At 39.9% G+C, this 16,542-nt stretch overlaps 1 protein-coding gene across 3 annotated transcripts in view; it reads right to left on the bottom strand.

Annotated features, from left to right (window-relative positions):
• The window catches only part of flt4 (fms related receptor tyrosine kinase 4), a 131,461-nt gene that overhangs the window by 40,430 nt on the left and 74,489 nt on the right, over positions 1 to 16,542 (bottom strand). For all 3 annotated transcript variants that reach the window (XM_089019788.1, XM_089019773.1, XM_089019781.1), the window contains 7 exons: positions 16,371 to 16,536; positions 12,507 to 12,646; positions 12,235 to 12,406; positions 10,842 to 10,959; positions 10,495 to 10,679; positions 6,252 to 6,417; positions 3,191 to 3,326 (listed from right to left, as the gene is read on the bottom strand). In XM_089019788.1, the coding sequence (XP_088875914.1) occupies positions 3,191 to 3,326; positions 6,252 to 6,417; positions 10,495 to 10,679; positions 10,842 to 10,959; positions 12,235 to 12,406; positions 12,507 to 12,646; positions 16,371 to 16,536 (1,083 nt within the window). The remainder of the gene's footprint in view (positions 1 to 3,190; positions 3,327 to 6,251; positions 6,418 to 10,494; positions 10,680 to 10,841; positions 10,960 to 12,234; positions 12,407 to 12,506; positions 12,647 to 16,370; positions 16,537 to 16,542) is intronic.

Genomic DNA, 16,542 nt, shown 5'->3' with positions numbered 1-16,542 from the left:
GCACCATCAATGAATGAAAAAAAGTTTTCCAGATATAATATCTAAATAGATAAAAGTTTTCCATATACAGTAAAGTCTCGTTATATCGATATTCTCGGGAGTCCGAAAAATATCGCTATAACCGGGACTATCGATATATCCGACCCTGCGCGCATGTAATTTTCTCATTGCGTGCATAGAAATAGTATCGATATAACCGGGACTATCGATATATCCGATATCGATATAACGAGACTTTACTGTATAAGGCTCACCACATTATAAGGCGCTACAGTAAAGGCTGGAGTTACGCAGTACTTCTTCTATGGGCGAAAATGGAGTCGGTGGGCGCTGACAGTAGTTACGAGACCTGTTGTGGCTCAATATGACTTCACATATAAGACGCACCGACATATAAGGTGCAGGTTCATCTTTTGAAGAAAATTAAGGTTTTTGGGTGCGCCGTATACACCGGAAAATACGGTAAACAAAAGTAAAAGTAACAAGAATGAAAATGTTGTTTTTTATGGTCTTTGTAAGTTGATAGCAGTTAGTTTTTTCCCTTATTTTATCCCTTGTGCTCTGCAAATATTCTGTATCTTAATATTAAAAAAATAAAAATAATAATGTTTCCCTGCAGTGATTTGCCTTTCTGTTCGTGCGCATACGGGTGTTTATGTGTAACCCTTACAGGAAGCCTGCAAAGGAAGGGCGTTCTAAATATTTCTACTGTGGAAATGGGTTTTGATTGACAAAAAGTTATGGAGCTCAGAAATTCAGGACGTTTCCATAAAAACATCCAACTTCACGAATCAAGTCTACTTATGCAAATCATCGTCTGTCTCACATGATGACATTTTTGACACGTGACAAACGCCACGTGTCAAAAATGAACTCATTCACTGACATTCACGAATTTATTCCGGACTTGAAAATATGACGTTGAGCGCCATTCCTGAATTTGTTCGGGCTTTGTTTTTTTCATGCTTGGGTGCCAATAAAGCGCTGGGCATGGCCTCTGGCAATGTTTTTTCCTATTCCAGAAGGGGGCAGCATTTCTCTTTTTTTCCATGTTCGCGCTTTGTTCCGGCTTCAGCTGTTGTTAAAGCACTATATAAACCAATATGTATGTATTGCCAGTCTTTGAAATAACGTCTGCCAGGAGGCCCGGGGCGTACAACTTTCAAAACGTCTCGGCCCGGGTGGCGGACAACTTCTTCAAAAAAACAAAATAAATTGATTCAAATCAAACGTTTGATTTATCAGTGTATGAAAGTCACGAGAAAAAGTTAGCGGACACCAGGGCAGACAACTCTGAAAAGTTGCCTGCCCGGCCATAAAGTTGCCTGCCCCATTTTTCACAACTTGAAACACAATAACTTTCAAAACGTTTCGGCCCGGGTGGCGGACAACTTCTTCAAAAAAACAAAATAAATTGTTTCAAATCAAACGTTTGCTTTTCAGTGTATTAAAGTCATGAGAAAAAGTTAGCGGACACCAGGGCAGACAACTCTGAAAAGTTGCCTGCCCGGCCATAAAGTTGCCTGCCCCATTTTTCACAACTTGAAACACAATAACTTTCAAAACGTTTCGGCCCGGGTGGCGGACAACTTCTTCAAAAAAACAAAATAAATTGTTTCAAATCAAACGTTTGCTTTTCAGTGTATGAAAGTCATGAGAAAAAGTTAGCGGACACCAGGGCAGACAACTCTGAAAAGTTGCCTGCCCGGCCATAAAGTTGCCTGCCCCATTTTCCACAACTTGAAACACAATAACTTTCAAAACATTTCGGCCCGGGTGGCCGACAACTTCTTCAAAAAAAAAATGGTTTCAAATCAAACGTTTGCTTTTCAGTGTATGAAAGTCACGAGAAAAAGTTAGCGGACACCAGGGCAGACAACTCTGAAAAGTTGCCATAAAGTTGCCTGCCCCATTTTTCACAACTTGAAACACAATAAGACGATTAATCACAAAAAAAAAAGAAAACATTGTTGCGAAGTATAAAGGATTGATCGTAAATATCCCTTGCTGATGATTTTGCTCTAATTGTCGTTTGTCCATACGCTGTTCGTTATGTTGCACAATGCAATGTTTGCGTTGCGTCGTCTACTACAAACCACGTGAACTATCGTTCTACGATGATTTTATAATGATACATTAATTTCTAAGCTCCTTTCAAAACTCTCAAGTACACTTTACAGTCACGGTATAATGTACGTTTACGTTTTTGTAGCGTCATAAATTTTGTTAGCTTCTTTTGAATCTTTCTTCTGGGGCTGAGGTTCTGTGCATCTACTTTGGAAAATGATATGCAAATGCACTCCCACAGCCACATCACTAGATTTCACAGCCTCTTTATTCTTTAATATCGTACTGATCGTAGATTTCGCCATGCTGTATTCCCTCGCCAGATCAGACACTCGCACACCTCCTTCATATTTTGCGATGATTTCTTTCTTAAATGCAATAGTTGTACGCACTACTTTTCTTTTGTCACTTTTAGCAGCACTTACTGTCTTTGGAGGCATGATTAGGGGCTAAAACTCTTCGTACACCTATATTAAACTCTAGAGCAAAACGCAGCACGTCCGCAAGCGACAACAGTTGGTCACGGAGAGAGCGATACACCTGTACGCCGCTCAGCACCCCACCCTCGCGTACGCACTCACGCGTCGTATTGGCGTTCGAACACCGATTGGTGTTCGAATTACGAAGCAAGAATATCTCGAATATTTTGTTCGAACTCCGATTTGTTCGAACTGTGAGGCGTTCGAGAACCGAGGTACCACTGTACTTCCTTAATTTAAAAACAATCCTTTATACTTCGCAACAATGTTTTTTTTTTTGTGATTAGTCGTCTTATTGTGTTTCAAGTTGTGAAAAATGGGGCAGGCAACTTTATGGCCGGGCAGGCAACTTCTTAGAGTTGTCTGCCCTGGTCTCCGCTAACTTTTTGTCATGAGTTTCAGACACTGGTATTGCATTGTAATTTGGAAAGCCGCCCTCATTTCAAGCTCATATAACTCCAGACCCATATCATTTAGGAATTAACTGATGATGGAAGAGAGTCTAAGGGTTGTTATGAATGCATTGAATGTTTATGTAGTCCTAAAACTCAATATTCTGTGGGTCCTGGAATTCAAGTGAAAATGACAAAAACCCTGGCACTGGAGTGGACACATGATTGCACATCGTTTCAGCTTTGTTTAACCTTTTGTCGACCGTCCACGAGTTCAACCGCTGTTTCGATAGCCTCCAACTCATTCACAGCCCCTTCAGAGTAAATGTCCTGCCAGTCCTGACAGTCTGAGATCGTGTCACCGCGGCCCTTCTTGTCTCGCCGGACCCTGTGGACAAACACATTAATGACATCTCCCCTTCATTGACATTCAGAGGGTAGATGGTGAGGGTGAATAAGAAGCACATCAAACCAGGGCATGCTTTCAGAATTACACTTTCTACTCCTCCTCCATGGAAAAATGTTCCGATCAGTGATGGAAATTTAAGACAGTGATACCTTGGCTTACGAACTTAATTGGTTCCCAGACAGAGTGTGTAAGGCGAAAAGTGTGTATCCCAAAAATTAATTTCCCATAGGAAATCATTAAAATGAGAACAATCCGTTCCCAGGTCCCCATAAAACACAATTTTCTACTTTCTAATTAAAACTACACGAAATATACCTTATTGTATGTATAATAAATGTGCCATGGTGTTATAATTGAAGAAATAAACTGTACTGTGTAATAAAGTCGTTTTATTTACCTTTGTGATGGTCGTTGATGGCTTGATGGAATGGAGTGGCCAGTTTCCTCAGTTTTAAACACTTGATGAGGAACATAGCCTTCTGCTTTCACCATCTTGAGAAATGATCCCTAGTAGGTGCTTTCTCTGCAATAATTTTACCTTGTTCCTCATCAATTGTGTTCTGTTTCGCTGGGTTGATAGCTTTTTGCATCAAGTGCAGAAATGGCTTGTGTGGGTTATTTGTGGAGGATATTTTAACCTTGCAGTCTACACTCTGCCTTTGAACTATCAACGTTAAAACTCTCTCACTTTCGTCTGCCTGTCTCTTTAATGTATAAACCACCTCCCCTCACTGCTGAGTTCTTGACCAATCACGTGGCTTTAACCGAAGACTGGGGGCGGGGAATAGAGGATAAAAACAAGTCGGCTGCCATTTTGTTGTGAGGAGACCGGGCTCGTTCGCGAACGACACATCACCCATTGTGGCGCTCCGTGTGTATCCTGAAAAATAGTTCATATGCCAAGGTAACATTTTCATAAATTTAACGTTCGTAAACGGAAAAGTTCGTAAGCCAAGGGGTCCGTAAACCTAGGTATCACTGTATTATTATTATTATTATTACTATTATTATTATAAATCAACGAACCGATGGTGGAATAAAAGTGACTAGCTAATATGATGCAAAAAGTGCTTCTCCTGTGAAATTGTTCCAGTCAAAAAATGTTTAAAAAAAACACAGTTCGATGAAATTGTAAGAAAATGTTTGAGTGAATATCAGGATGAACTTGACCCCCCACCCCCATCCCCCCGCACACAAAAGGTGATGATATCCGGGATTGCCTGGAGCTTGTAGCCTTCATGAAATATCATGAACAGACTTTAATATTCAAAAAAATAAAGCAAGCGTAAAGCCTGGGGTTAAAACAATATGAAAAAGCCAGACAATTTGCTATGCATGAAGGTGCAAAGAAACTATTGGCTCATGTCAAGGGATTGAGTATAGATGAAGAATGGGAGAAAAAAAGCCCAAAGCAGAGAAATATATACCGGGTAATAAACGTATGAATGTGTGACAATTTGAGCCATTTATAGCCGTCAAATGTGAGTGCACGCATCTTTCGGAGTTTCAGAGTTTGAGACCATTTGTGTGGCGGTGGTTCAGATTGAAAATATGACTCCTGTAAATGCAGCTGATACATTTGTTTATAACTGCTATGCTATAGTTGACCAGCGGATGGCTGTGCTTTATTTTCTTGACATTACATTGGGTTGTTGTCACTTCCGGTATAGGTTTTACTTTCCTCGCTTCGTTATTTAAGTTTGATTTCACTGAGAAGACGGCGAGAATGGACATGCTTTATCGCTGTACCGTTTAGCAAGGAAAAGATAAAAAAGGACGAAGATCATAACTTCCATTTCGGTCGGAAAGTGGGCAAAGTGGTTTGTACGATTTTATTGCATATGTTTTATTTATTTAGCATTGATGTCAAGTCCAAATGTTTGTGTAAATATTAGCTATATTTTTATACGTGTTTGTAGTTCTACAGTGGTGGTGTCGTTGGTGATTCATCATGCAAGTGAAATCACATGAAAGAATTAAAGGACAACCGACGTCTCCGCACAAGTTGTGTCCATAATTTGTAAAATGGCTTCAAATGACTTCTACTGACAAAGATTCCACCGCATATAGCTATATTTTACGTTTTAAGACTCACGCTGAATATTCCAGAAGTCTTGTTTTTGAGTTGGTGACGTGCTTGGTGGAATATGCTTTCCTGTTACAGCATACATGTTTGCAATCGATTAAAAAATTTATTCCGTGTCATTTTGAGGCATCAGGGGTGGGAAATGTCGCACCCAAGGGAGGAAGAAAATGGCGGTTTCCACAGGCTGATAAATTCCTTCCATGGAGCTTGGTCACCCTCTTCTGGCGGCTTTTTGGTGCAACACGAGGTTTTCAGACCAAATAAGTACAGCAAAATACATTGATGTGATGGAAGGACTGTTACAATGTGTCTTTTTTTCAGTCAGGGGTGTTCCTTCAGTGACGTCACGTACGAACTCGTCACCAACTCAAAAATAAGACTTCAGTGCGAGTCTTAAAACGTAAAATATAGCTATATGCGGTGGAATCTTTGTAAAATACGCTTAGTAGAAGTCTTTTGAAGCCATTTTACAAATTATGGACACAACTTGTCCGGAGACGTCGGTTTTCCTTTAACTAACAGTAAAAAGAACTGGAGTCCTCTGTTTCGAATGGAAGCACAGTCAAACACTTTGCCCGCTTTCTGTCCGAAATGGAAGTTTCAGATATTTTATCTTTTCCTTGCTAAACAGTACAGCGATAAAGCATGTCTATTCTCGCCGTCTTCTCAGTGAAAACGAAACTAAAAGAGGCGCGGAAAGTAAAGCCTGTACCGGAAGTGACAACAAACAAACGTGATGAATGTCAAGAAAATAAAGCTTAGCCATATGCTGGTCAACTATGGGATAGCAGTCATAAACAAATGAAGTTTTCTCTTACATTCTTCCGCGGGTATTGTTGAGGATACACGGGCCCCACTTCCTCCATTGCCAGCTGATCTTCGGAGCTGGGAGGCCATAGGCGGTACATGTTAGCGTCTGGCCGCTACCTCTGGGGTAAGGATGGGGCGGTTCTGCCACTTCTTTCTCGTTTATCTGAGGAGCAACTGAGAAAAGAGGAGACGGTGGGGAGCGTTTAGAAAACAAAGGCATAATAATAATAATACATTTCATTTATAAGCGCCTTTCAAAACTCTCAAGGTCAATTTTCAGTCACAGGATAAGTTTTTTTTTGTGGGTGAGCAGCAGCAGCAGCCACACACGCCAGCGTTCACTCAACCAGGAAGCTAGCTGGCTAATAGCTAGTTGATAGCTAGCTATTTAGATAGCTAGCTAGACAGATAGCGCATAGCTAGCTAGCTAGATAACCAGCTAATTAGTCAGATAGTTAATAAACAGAAAAAAGATAGCTAGCCAGCTAGTTAGTTAGATAGCTAATAGACAGTAAATAACTAGCTAGCTAGATAGCCAGCTAGATAGTTAGATAGCTAATAGACAGCAAATAGCTAGCTAGATAGCCAGCTAGTTAGTTAGATAACTAATAGACATCAAATCGATAGCTAGCTAGATATAATAATCATAACTGGTTCTTTATGCTTCAGTTAGAATGGTATAGTGCAAACCATGTCGGGAAGTATGGTTACATGAAAAATATCCAAATAACTAAAATTGAAAAAAAATATATAAATATGGATATTTTTCTGAAAAAAAACACACAGCCTGCATTATATGTTTTTAACACTAATCCAAAGTAAAAATAATAATAGTTAAAAAGTCATTTGTTATTGTCAATTGGGAGCAGTTAGTTTTCCCCCTTATACTCAGCAAATATTTCATATCATAAAAAAAATAAAATAAAACTAACATATTTTACGGAGTATAAGGCGCATCTCTAATGAATGGTGTATTTTCAAACTTTTTCCATACATCTTCTTCCCCCAAGCCATTAACACTGTAAAGTGACCTTGAGAGTTTTGAAAAACGCTTATAAATGAAATGTATTATTATTATTATTATTATTATTATGTATTTATTTTGGACAGCTGCCCTCATTTCAATATCTAACTCCAGACCTATATAAGTTAGGAATTAACTGTTTTTTTCTGATGAAAGAAGGGCGTTTAAGGTTTCTAACACTGTATTGAATGTTTATGACAAAAACCCTGGCACTGGAGTCGACATATTTTTGTCTTTGTGTTGTCGTATTATTTGTTATTTAGTTTTTTTTTGTTCTTTTGACTTTTGTTTATGGAGACATTATTACGAAATATTGTGTTAAGTCAAATCTCTTTGTCTTTTCTGTAATACAGTGCAATCGTTATCTGGCTGGCTGGCTAGCTATCTAGCTGTCTAGCTATTAGCTATCTATTGGCTTGCTAGCTAGCTTTTTATCTACTTACTATTTTATTTGTGTTACTTCCGGGTTGAGTGAACGCTGGCGCGTGTGGCTTATTATTATTATTATTATTATTATTATTATTATTATTATTATTATTAAACAGTAATAATAGATAAAAAATAGATAATAGATAATAATAAAATAAAATAATAAAATAAAATAAAATAATAAATAAATAAATAAAATAATAAAATAATAGATAAAAAAATAGATAAAAAAATAATAGATAAAAAAAAAAACTGGACACTTGTAAATATGGGTTGTTGCAATATATCTAAATGCATTTCTTGATTCTGCACTATGTACAGTCTTGTTTATAGAACGGTTTTTGCACATCTACATTTGCACAGTATACAGTTGACATTTTTATTTTGTTATGCTTAGAATATCTTGTTTTCTATCCTTTCACTCCCACCCCAACCCCATCCCTCTTCAATTGCTGCTGTGGACTGCAAATTTCCCCATTGCGGGACGAATAAAGGTATTCTGATTCTGATTCTGATAATAGAACTGTATAGTGCCCCAATTTTTCTTATGATACTAGTACAGCTTGATAGCAAATAAATAGCTAGCCAGACAGCTAGCTAGACAGCGAGCCAGATAGCTTGATAGATACATAGATGGACGGACGGACAAACAGAAAATATAGAAAATGAATGAATGGACGCTTGTTGCTATTTTTCATTGTCTAAGAAAATCCTTACACATAATTAAACACCTACATTAGAAGGATATATTTTTGTTCTGTTTTTTTTTGTTTATTTTCCGAGCAAATCACAGAAAATATATCCAAACAATGTCCTGGTCAATTCTTAACAATGATCAGTTTGGCACAGACCAAGGGCAAAACGATTTTTAGTTCAAATATACGGACCTATATTTTGTAAAAGTGACACAGGTGCAGACATCAGGGTCAAAGTTGATCCAGCAATTTTCTGCCTTTCAACTTGACTTGTTAGAGCCGTGAGAGTAATTCCACGATGTGCATTGAACTGTGAAGTTTACAACTCAGCTCTGTTATGATGAAAGCAATTGTCAGCGTTCAGGTGTTTTGTGCAGCACACCTGAAATTGGTGCCGAAATTCACTCAATATTGGCAACAAATTGCTTTGCAGTGTTTTGTGTCATAGGCGCGCAGGCTGTTGTGACACTTTAAAGGACAACCGACGTCACTTTTTTGTTTTTTAACTGACACCAGAAAAACGTTTGACAGCATCTAAAATACCCAAAACACGCAGTATGATATTTTTATTCAAATGCAAAACACCAATAAAAATGACTTAAAGTGTCCAAAATCTGCAAAAAAATTGTGCTGCGAATTGGGCATTTTCAGAAAGTCCCGCCCCCAGTTCGTGACGTCACTGCTTCAGATTCGGAGAACATGCTTTCTTGTTACACATCCAGTTATGAATATGATTCAAATAGTTCTGAAGAGGAAAGCATACATGTTTGCAATCGATTCAAGAATTTATTTGTGCAATTTTGAGGCAACATTGGGGGAAAATCTCTCACCCAAAAAAAGAGGGACAAAATGGCGACCTCCTGTGGCCACCTCCGTTTCCACAGGCTGATAAATTCCTTATATGGCGCTTGGACGCCCTCTTCTGGCCTTCTGGCGGCTTTTGGGTGCAACACGAGGTCCCCAGACCAAACAAGTACAGCAAAATACATTGACGTGATGGAAGGACCGCTACAATGCGTCTTTTTTCGGTCATGGGGCGGTCCTTTAGTAACGTCACGTACGGACTCGTCACCAACTCAAAAACAAGACTTCCTGAATATTCAGCGCGAGTCTTAAAACGGAAAATAGAGCTATATGCCGTGGAATCTTTGTAAAATACGATCAGTAGAAGTCATTTGAAGCCGTTTTACAAATTATGGACACAACTTGTCCGGAGACGTCGGTTGTCCTTTAAGCAGAGTTCCCCAACCCCCGGACCGCGGACCGGTACGTTGATAATTTGGTACCGGGCCGCGCAGAAGGAAAAAATAATTTACATCATTTCCGTTTTATTTATTATCTGAGTCTGAACTATGTTTTATTTTGAAAAATGAAAAATTACCAGATTATATCCGTCTCTGACTTACTCTTGACGCATGTCAAAACGCTTGTCGAGGTCACATGATACATACCGCTAAAATTAGCCCACTGTAAGCTAGCAAATGGAGTAAAAAAACAATGTCTTTGGAAAGTTTCTTTTCGTAGGGGAAAAGGCCCAGTGAGGAGACGGAAGAAGAGCCTATGACTTCTAAGGAAAGAAAAACTGACTTTTGGGACATTGTACTAGGCGAGAACACTTTTGTTTCTTTATCTTTTTAAGTCCAAAATTTAGTTGAAAATGTTCCTTACTCGCCATGATTGGGAATATTTTCATGATCCACTCAGTGGAGCCGCAGGGAGTAGTCCTCTGCTCCCTTCAACCTGAGAGCAGGGACCTATCATAGCAGAGTCCGACACTGCCATGTCTGGACAGTAGGGATGTATATATAGGGCCGAAACTACCAGCAAAAACTTTAGTTTGCTGACGAAGCATCTTGGATAAGAAGCGAACCATCCGACACCTTCAAAGGAGTACAGATGACGGCTGAAGAAACCTTTTCATCGATGGACCACCTGTGTACGACTGAGAGCTTACACAGACAAGAAATTGACTCTACAAACTGCAAATCCAATTTTTGTCTCAGGTTCCTCGCAATATCAGCAAATTTGAAATACAAATCTAAGTAACATCTGCTTGAAGAGAAAACAAAATGGCCATATCTCTACGTGGGGGGGACCAGTTACCATTGACAACAAGTGTGATGTTGAGTCTCCTCTCGAGGGCTGCCGCATTGTTCTTCAGCACCGCCGTGTAGAGGCCAGCATCCCCTGGACTGACATCCTTGATCTCCAAGGCGTGGTTAAGGTGAATTCTCAGACGCTTCATCTTGAATTCGGGCCACTCGTTAATGAGCTTTCCGTCTCTGTACCTTTGATACACAACACAACAAAGCACAGATGCTCCAGTGCCTCCTGCTGAGGTGCGCTGCTCCTTAATTAAGTGGGTAAATCTCAAGGTAGGGGGAGGCCTAATTGTGCTTTTAGCAAGTGCCAATAAGACTTAATGGACACGGCAGGGGGCCTGAACTTACCATCGTGTTTCAGGTGTGGGGAAGGCAGAAACATTGACATGCAATTTGAATGACTTCTGGCCAGATGTCACCTCCACTACCGCTCCACTTTTGTAGTCCAGGTTTATAAACGGCTTTTCTGGGATGAAAGACACAATATTCTATTCAGCATATGGTGCTAAGAGCACTGAAGATAGAGACGTTTTCAGCCGTTAACTAGTGAAATCCAACATGAGCGAAGTAAGTTTCAATAATGAAAGCATCCGTGGTCAAATTTCTTTTAAATACAGTGATACCTTGGCTTACAAACTTAATTGGTTCCCAGAAAGTGGGTGTAAGGCAAAAAGTGTGTATTCCAAACATTAATTTCCCATAGGAAATCATTAAAATGAGAATAATCCGTTCCCAGGTACCCACAAAAAAATATTTTTCAACTAAATAAGCCTTAAAGGACAACCGACGCCTCCGGACAAGTTGTGTCCATAATTTGTAAAATAACTTCAAATGACTTCTACTGAGCGTATTTTACAAAGACTCCGCGGCATATAGCTATATTTTACGTTTTTAGACTGACGCTGAATATTCAGGAAGTCTTGTTTTCGAATTGATGACCTGTGCCTGACATCACGTCAGGTCTGGAACGCCCCTGACTGAGAAAGCGACACACAGTGCATTTTGGGTACTTTGTTTGGTCTGAAAACTACGTGTTGATCCGTGAGGATGGCGAAATTAGAAGGAAAAAACATACATACATACAGACTACGATTTGATACGAGTTGACACAAATTCCCAGCAGACAAATCAGCCCATTTTCGACGGAGCTTGGGCGCCATCTTGTGCATTTTCTGGGACGCTACATTGGAGTCCAGACGGCTCGAATTGATACGGAAGGACTTCTTTAATCGATTGCAAACATTTATGCTTTCCTCTTCAGAACTATTTGAATCATATTCATAACTTGATGAGTAACAAGAAAGCATCTTCTCCGAATCTGAAGCCATTTTTTTTATTCTAGAGCAAGGCAAGACGTCCTGGCGTGACGTCACCAACAAGGGGGCGGGACCTTCTGAAACTCGCCATTTCCGAGGTCATTTTGAAGTAGTTTTGGGACACTTTAACTCATTTTTATTGGTATTTTGCATTTGACTAAAAATATCAGCCTGCGCGTTTTGGGTATTTTAGATGCTATAAAACCTTTTTCTGATGTCAGTTAGGAAACAAAAAAATGGTGTTGGTTGTCCTTTAAACGTACTTATATAAGCCTTAAACATACATTCCAAACAAACTATAGCACTGAAGTGACTTATGAACAAATTCACCTTACGAACGACCGTTCGGAACATATCTCGTTCGTAAGTTGGGGAGCGTCTGTTCAAAAAAAAAAAAAAAAAAACAAGCAGAAAGCATTGCATACCGTGAACTATGACCTGCATGGTTTTGGTCTGCGTGGAGTCCACGCTTGTGACATTGCAAGTATATGGTCCAGAGTCTGTTGTCGAAGCACTTTGGATGGTCAGGACGTTGACTGCTTCTGTGGCGTGAGACAGCGCATCCCGATGGTATTTACTGTTCACTGAGTTGTTGGTCTGGTCAGAGGAAACAATAGTTAGATCATTGCCTAACATCATTTTCGTAACGTTGAAATCCGATTTCGGACAATTGCCTTTCTGGCTAGCTTCTGCTAACCTGCATGCCTGGATAGGACCACTCTATGGTCACCCCAGCGTCAAACTCCACCTGTACTGTGCAGTTCAGGGTGAGGGCCTCCCCCGCTAACATCTCCACAGGCTCTTCGGGAAACAGCTTGACATCGTAAACCCGACTTCCTGTCCGGGAAAGACCGAGGGAGGGAGGTCACAGTGACATAGTCAGCAGTTTTCTGCTTCCTCACACGACAAAAGGAAATGGCTGACTTTGGACCAGAAGAACCATCCAACTAAACACAATTTCACAGTGCTTCCATTGATGTGTCAGTATATTGATATGATGAGGATTTCCTGACGTATCAGTCAAAGATAATGCGGTTCTTGGAATTGCCATTTGGTGTTCAGTACAGCGCTGTAAGGTCTAAAGATGTCTGCGGTTGTTTGATTGTTTTAATGGGCCATAAATGTTTGGGCTCAAGACTCATGTCGCCGTTGCTGTTGGCTGCCGGCGCCGGATATGTCTTTCAGTTCGGTGTACAGTGATACCTTGGCTTACGAACTTGGTTCCCAGACAGTGTGTTAGGTGAAAAGTGTGTATTCCAAAAATTCATTTAGCATAGGAAACCATTAAAATGACAATAATCCGTTCCCAGGTCCCCATAAAACATAATTGTCTACTTTCTAATTTTCTAAGCATTAAAACTACACAAAATATACCTTATTTTATGTATAATAAAAGTGCTATGGTATTATAATTAAAGAAATAAACTGCACTGTATAATAAAGTCATTTTATTTACCTTTGTGATGGTCGTTGATGGCTTGATGGAATGGAGTGGCCGGTTTCATCAGCACTAAACACTTGATGAGGAACGTAACCTTCTTCGCTCACCATCTTGAGGAATGATCTTTTGTAGCTAGCTAGCTAGCTGGATGGATGGATGGATGGATGGATGGATGGATGGATGGAAGGATACACTCCACAATTTACAAACTGAGCACATGCCTCTGTGCTGCTGTTTTGGCATGCAACAGATTTCCAATGACCTCTACAGTCAGCTAATTAATGAATCGAGGTAATTGTATTCTTTTCCAAATGGGAAAACTGTGTTGTCTGTGTTTTGACAGAATCATTTATCACAAGTAGACAACATGCAGGGTGACTAATAGTGGCGGTGTACCCAATAACAACTAGTTTATATGCAAACCATGGCTAGCCATGATTGCTGCATTTGTGCCGGCATTTGAACTGAATGACCTTCGCATTGTTTTGTCCCCAACAATTACCATATTTTCCGGTGTATAAAGCCTTGATTTTCGTCATCTGTACTTCTTTGAAGGTGTCGGACGTTTCGCTTCTTATCCAAGAAACTTTGTCAGCAAACTCAAGTCTTACTGGTAGTTTAGGCCCTATGTATATATCCCTACTGTCCAGACATGGCGGTGCCGGACTCTGCTATGATAGGTCCCTGCTTTCAGGTTGGGAGGAGCAGAGGACTACTCCCTGCAGCTGCACCTCATCAGAAAATTGCTTCTTTTACTCCCCTTTCAAACCATCTATGTTCTTTCGCTAAGATTTTAGCCTCATTGTCGTCAAATGAGTGGTTGCTTGCTTTTATTTGCATATGTACTGCCGATTGAGGCCCACTATTGAACTGCAATAGTTCTCGAAACTACTGTAAGCAGCCACCGACTTTACCTCTGTAGAAGAAGTAGTGCGTAACCCCAGCCTCTACTGTAGCGCCTTATAATGTGGTGTACCGTATATTTGGAAAACCTTTATATATATATATATATATATATATATATATATATATATATATATATATATATATATATATATATATATATATATATATATATATATATATATAATTTTTATTTTGGAAACATATTTTTTTGCTTAGAGTCCGGAGCGCCTTATATCAGTGTTTGAAATAACGTCTGCCCAGAGGCCCGGGGCATAAAATTTTTACCTCAGGCGTACAACTTTCAAAACGTCTCGGCCCGGGTGGCCGATAACTTCTTCAAGAGAAAAAAAAAATAAATTTCAAATCAAACGTTTTATTCAATAAAGCAAAAGCTACAAGCAAACCTCTACAAGCCACATGGACACCTCTTTCTACACGCCTTTCAAAATTTACTAGTACACTTTACAGTCACAGTATAGTCCGAAGCACGTCACAGGTTTCTGATAGACTGCCGTGCCAAGTGTGTAAATTGCCAAACAAACATTTGTTTGGTACTCGGCACGGCAGCCAATCAGAAGCCTGTTTCGTGCTTCGGACTATACCGTGACTGTAAAGTGTACTTGAGAGTTTTGAAAGGCGCTTAGAAAGAGGAGTCCGCGTGGCTTTCAGCAGACAATGCAACACAAACATTGCATTGTGCACCATGACGACAAACGACAACTGCCCCTTTTCAATGTTGTCTGCCCTGGTGTCCGCTAACTTTTTTGTCATGAGTTTCAGACACTGCTTTTGGATGGAAACATTTTGAAAATATACCATTCATTGGGGGTGTGCCTTATACTCTGGTGCGCCTTATACTCCGGTGTGCCTTATACACCGGAAAATATGGCACTTCTTCGTTCATATTTGTAATTCTGACAGTGCACTTTCGTTCACTTTTCTAAATAAGGCAGTGCAGGTAGCTTCCCCCAATGAAAAGGATAATCCAAGATGCTCACCGAACCATTGATGCTCTTATTCAGATAATCCCCCTGATCCATGTTATCTTAAATTGGTGTGGGCAGCGATGTTTTCACTTGACCTCCATCCAAGTCGGTTCCCCCCCGCCCCCCATGAATATTAACTCATTCACTGCCATTCACGAATTCATTCGGGAATTGAAAATATGACGAAATATAGAGCGCCATTACTGAATTTGTTCGGGTTTTGTTTTTTCTTGCTTGGGTGCCGATAAAGCGCTGGCCATGTCCTCTAACAATGTTTTTCCCTTGCACAAGGGGGCAGCATTTCCCTTTTTTTTTGTACATGTTAGAGCTGTGTTCCAGCTTCAGCTGCTGTTAAAACGCTATGTAAACCAATATGTATATACCGCATTGTATTTTGGACATCTGCCCTCATTTCAAGCTCACATAACTCCAGACTGATATAATTTAGGAATTGACTCTTATTTTATGATGAAAGAAGAGAGTCTTGGGTTTCTTAAGATACATTGAATATTCATGTACTTCTAAAACTCAATACAGTGATACCTCAGCTTGGTTCCCAGAGTGTGTAAGGTGAAAAGTTCGTCTGCCAAACATTTATTTCCATAAGAAACCATAAAAATGAGAGTAATCCGTTTCCAGGTCCCCATAAAACATAATTTTCTTCTAAATAAGCCTTAAAACTACACAAAATATACCTTATTTTATATATAATAAATATGCTATTGCATTTTAATTAAAGAAATAAACTATATTGTATAATAAAGTCATTTTATTTACCTTTGTAATGTTCGTTGATGGAATTGCTTCTTGAAAATATCCGAGTGAAGTTGCCTTGCTTTCTCGGCGATAATACCCTCATCCACTGTCCCCTGCTAGCTGCTTTTCGTTAATCCAAATAAACAGAAGTTTTTCAACCTCTTCTATTGCTATTGCTCTTCTATTGACCGTTGCTTAGACAACACATAATCACCCTTAGCCACATGTAGCAATGGTCGACTTAGCATACTGGTACTGGGACGCTAAGTCACACAAACGCACACCTTGTTCGTGTTTTTTGATGATCTGCTTCTTCTGCTCGACCGTAATTGTCTTTTGTGTTCTCTTTGGCTTAACACTAGCCTGTGGTGGGGTCTTTTTCTGTCCCAAAAAAGCAAAAGATCTCCACTCGATAACAAACCATGTCTGCACTGAGTGCACTCAAAGAAACCCCTCTTTTCTGCCTATTTACCTGTTGTGTGGATCAGGTAGTTTGCTGAATGGTACTCTTTGCCTTCGAGGATGGCCATGCACGAAAAGCCGATGAGCATTGGCACTGTGTCGATGACGCGTCTGGGAATGGACCAGCCTCGCTTGTTGTCCCATGTCAGCGCATTCTTATCCAGCGGGTTGGGGTACTGTGA

Source organism: Hippocampus bargibanti, linkage group LG02 (genome assembly GCF_051943395.1).
Source record: "Hippocampus bargibanti isolate YZ-2025 linkage group LG02, ASM5194339v1, whole genome shotgun sequence".
Taxonomy (NCBI): Eukaryota; Metazoa; Chordata; class Actinopteri; order Syngnathiformes; family Syngnathidae; genus Hippocampus; species Hippocampus bargibanti.
The sequence above is the reverse complement of the archived record's forward strand: the minus strand, read 5'-3'. Positions and strand labels throughout refer to the sequence as shown.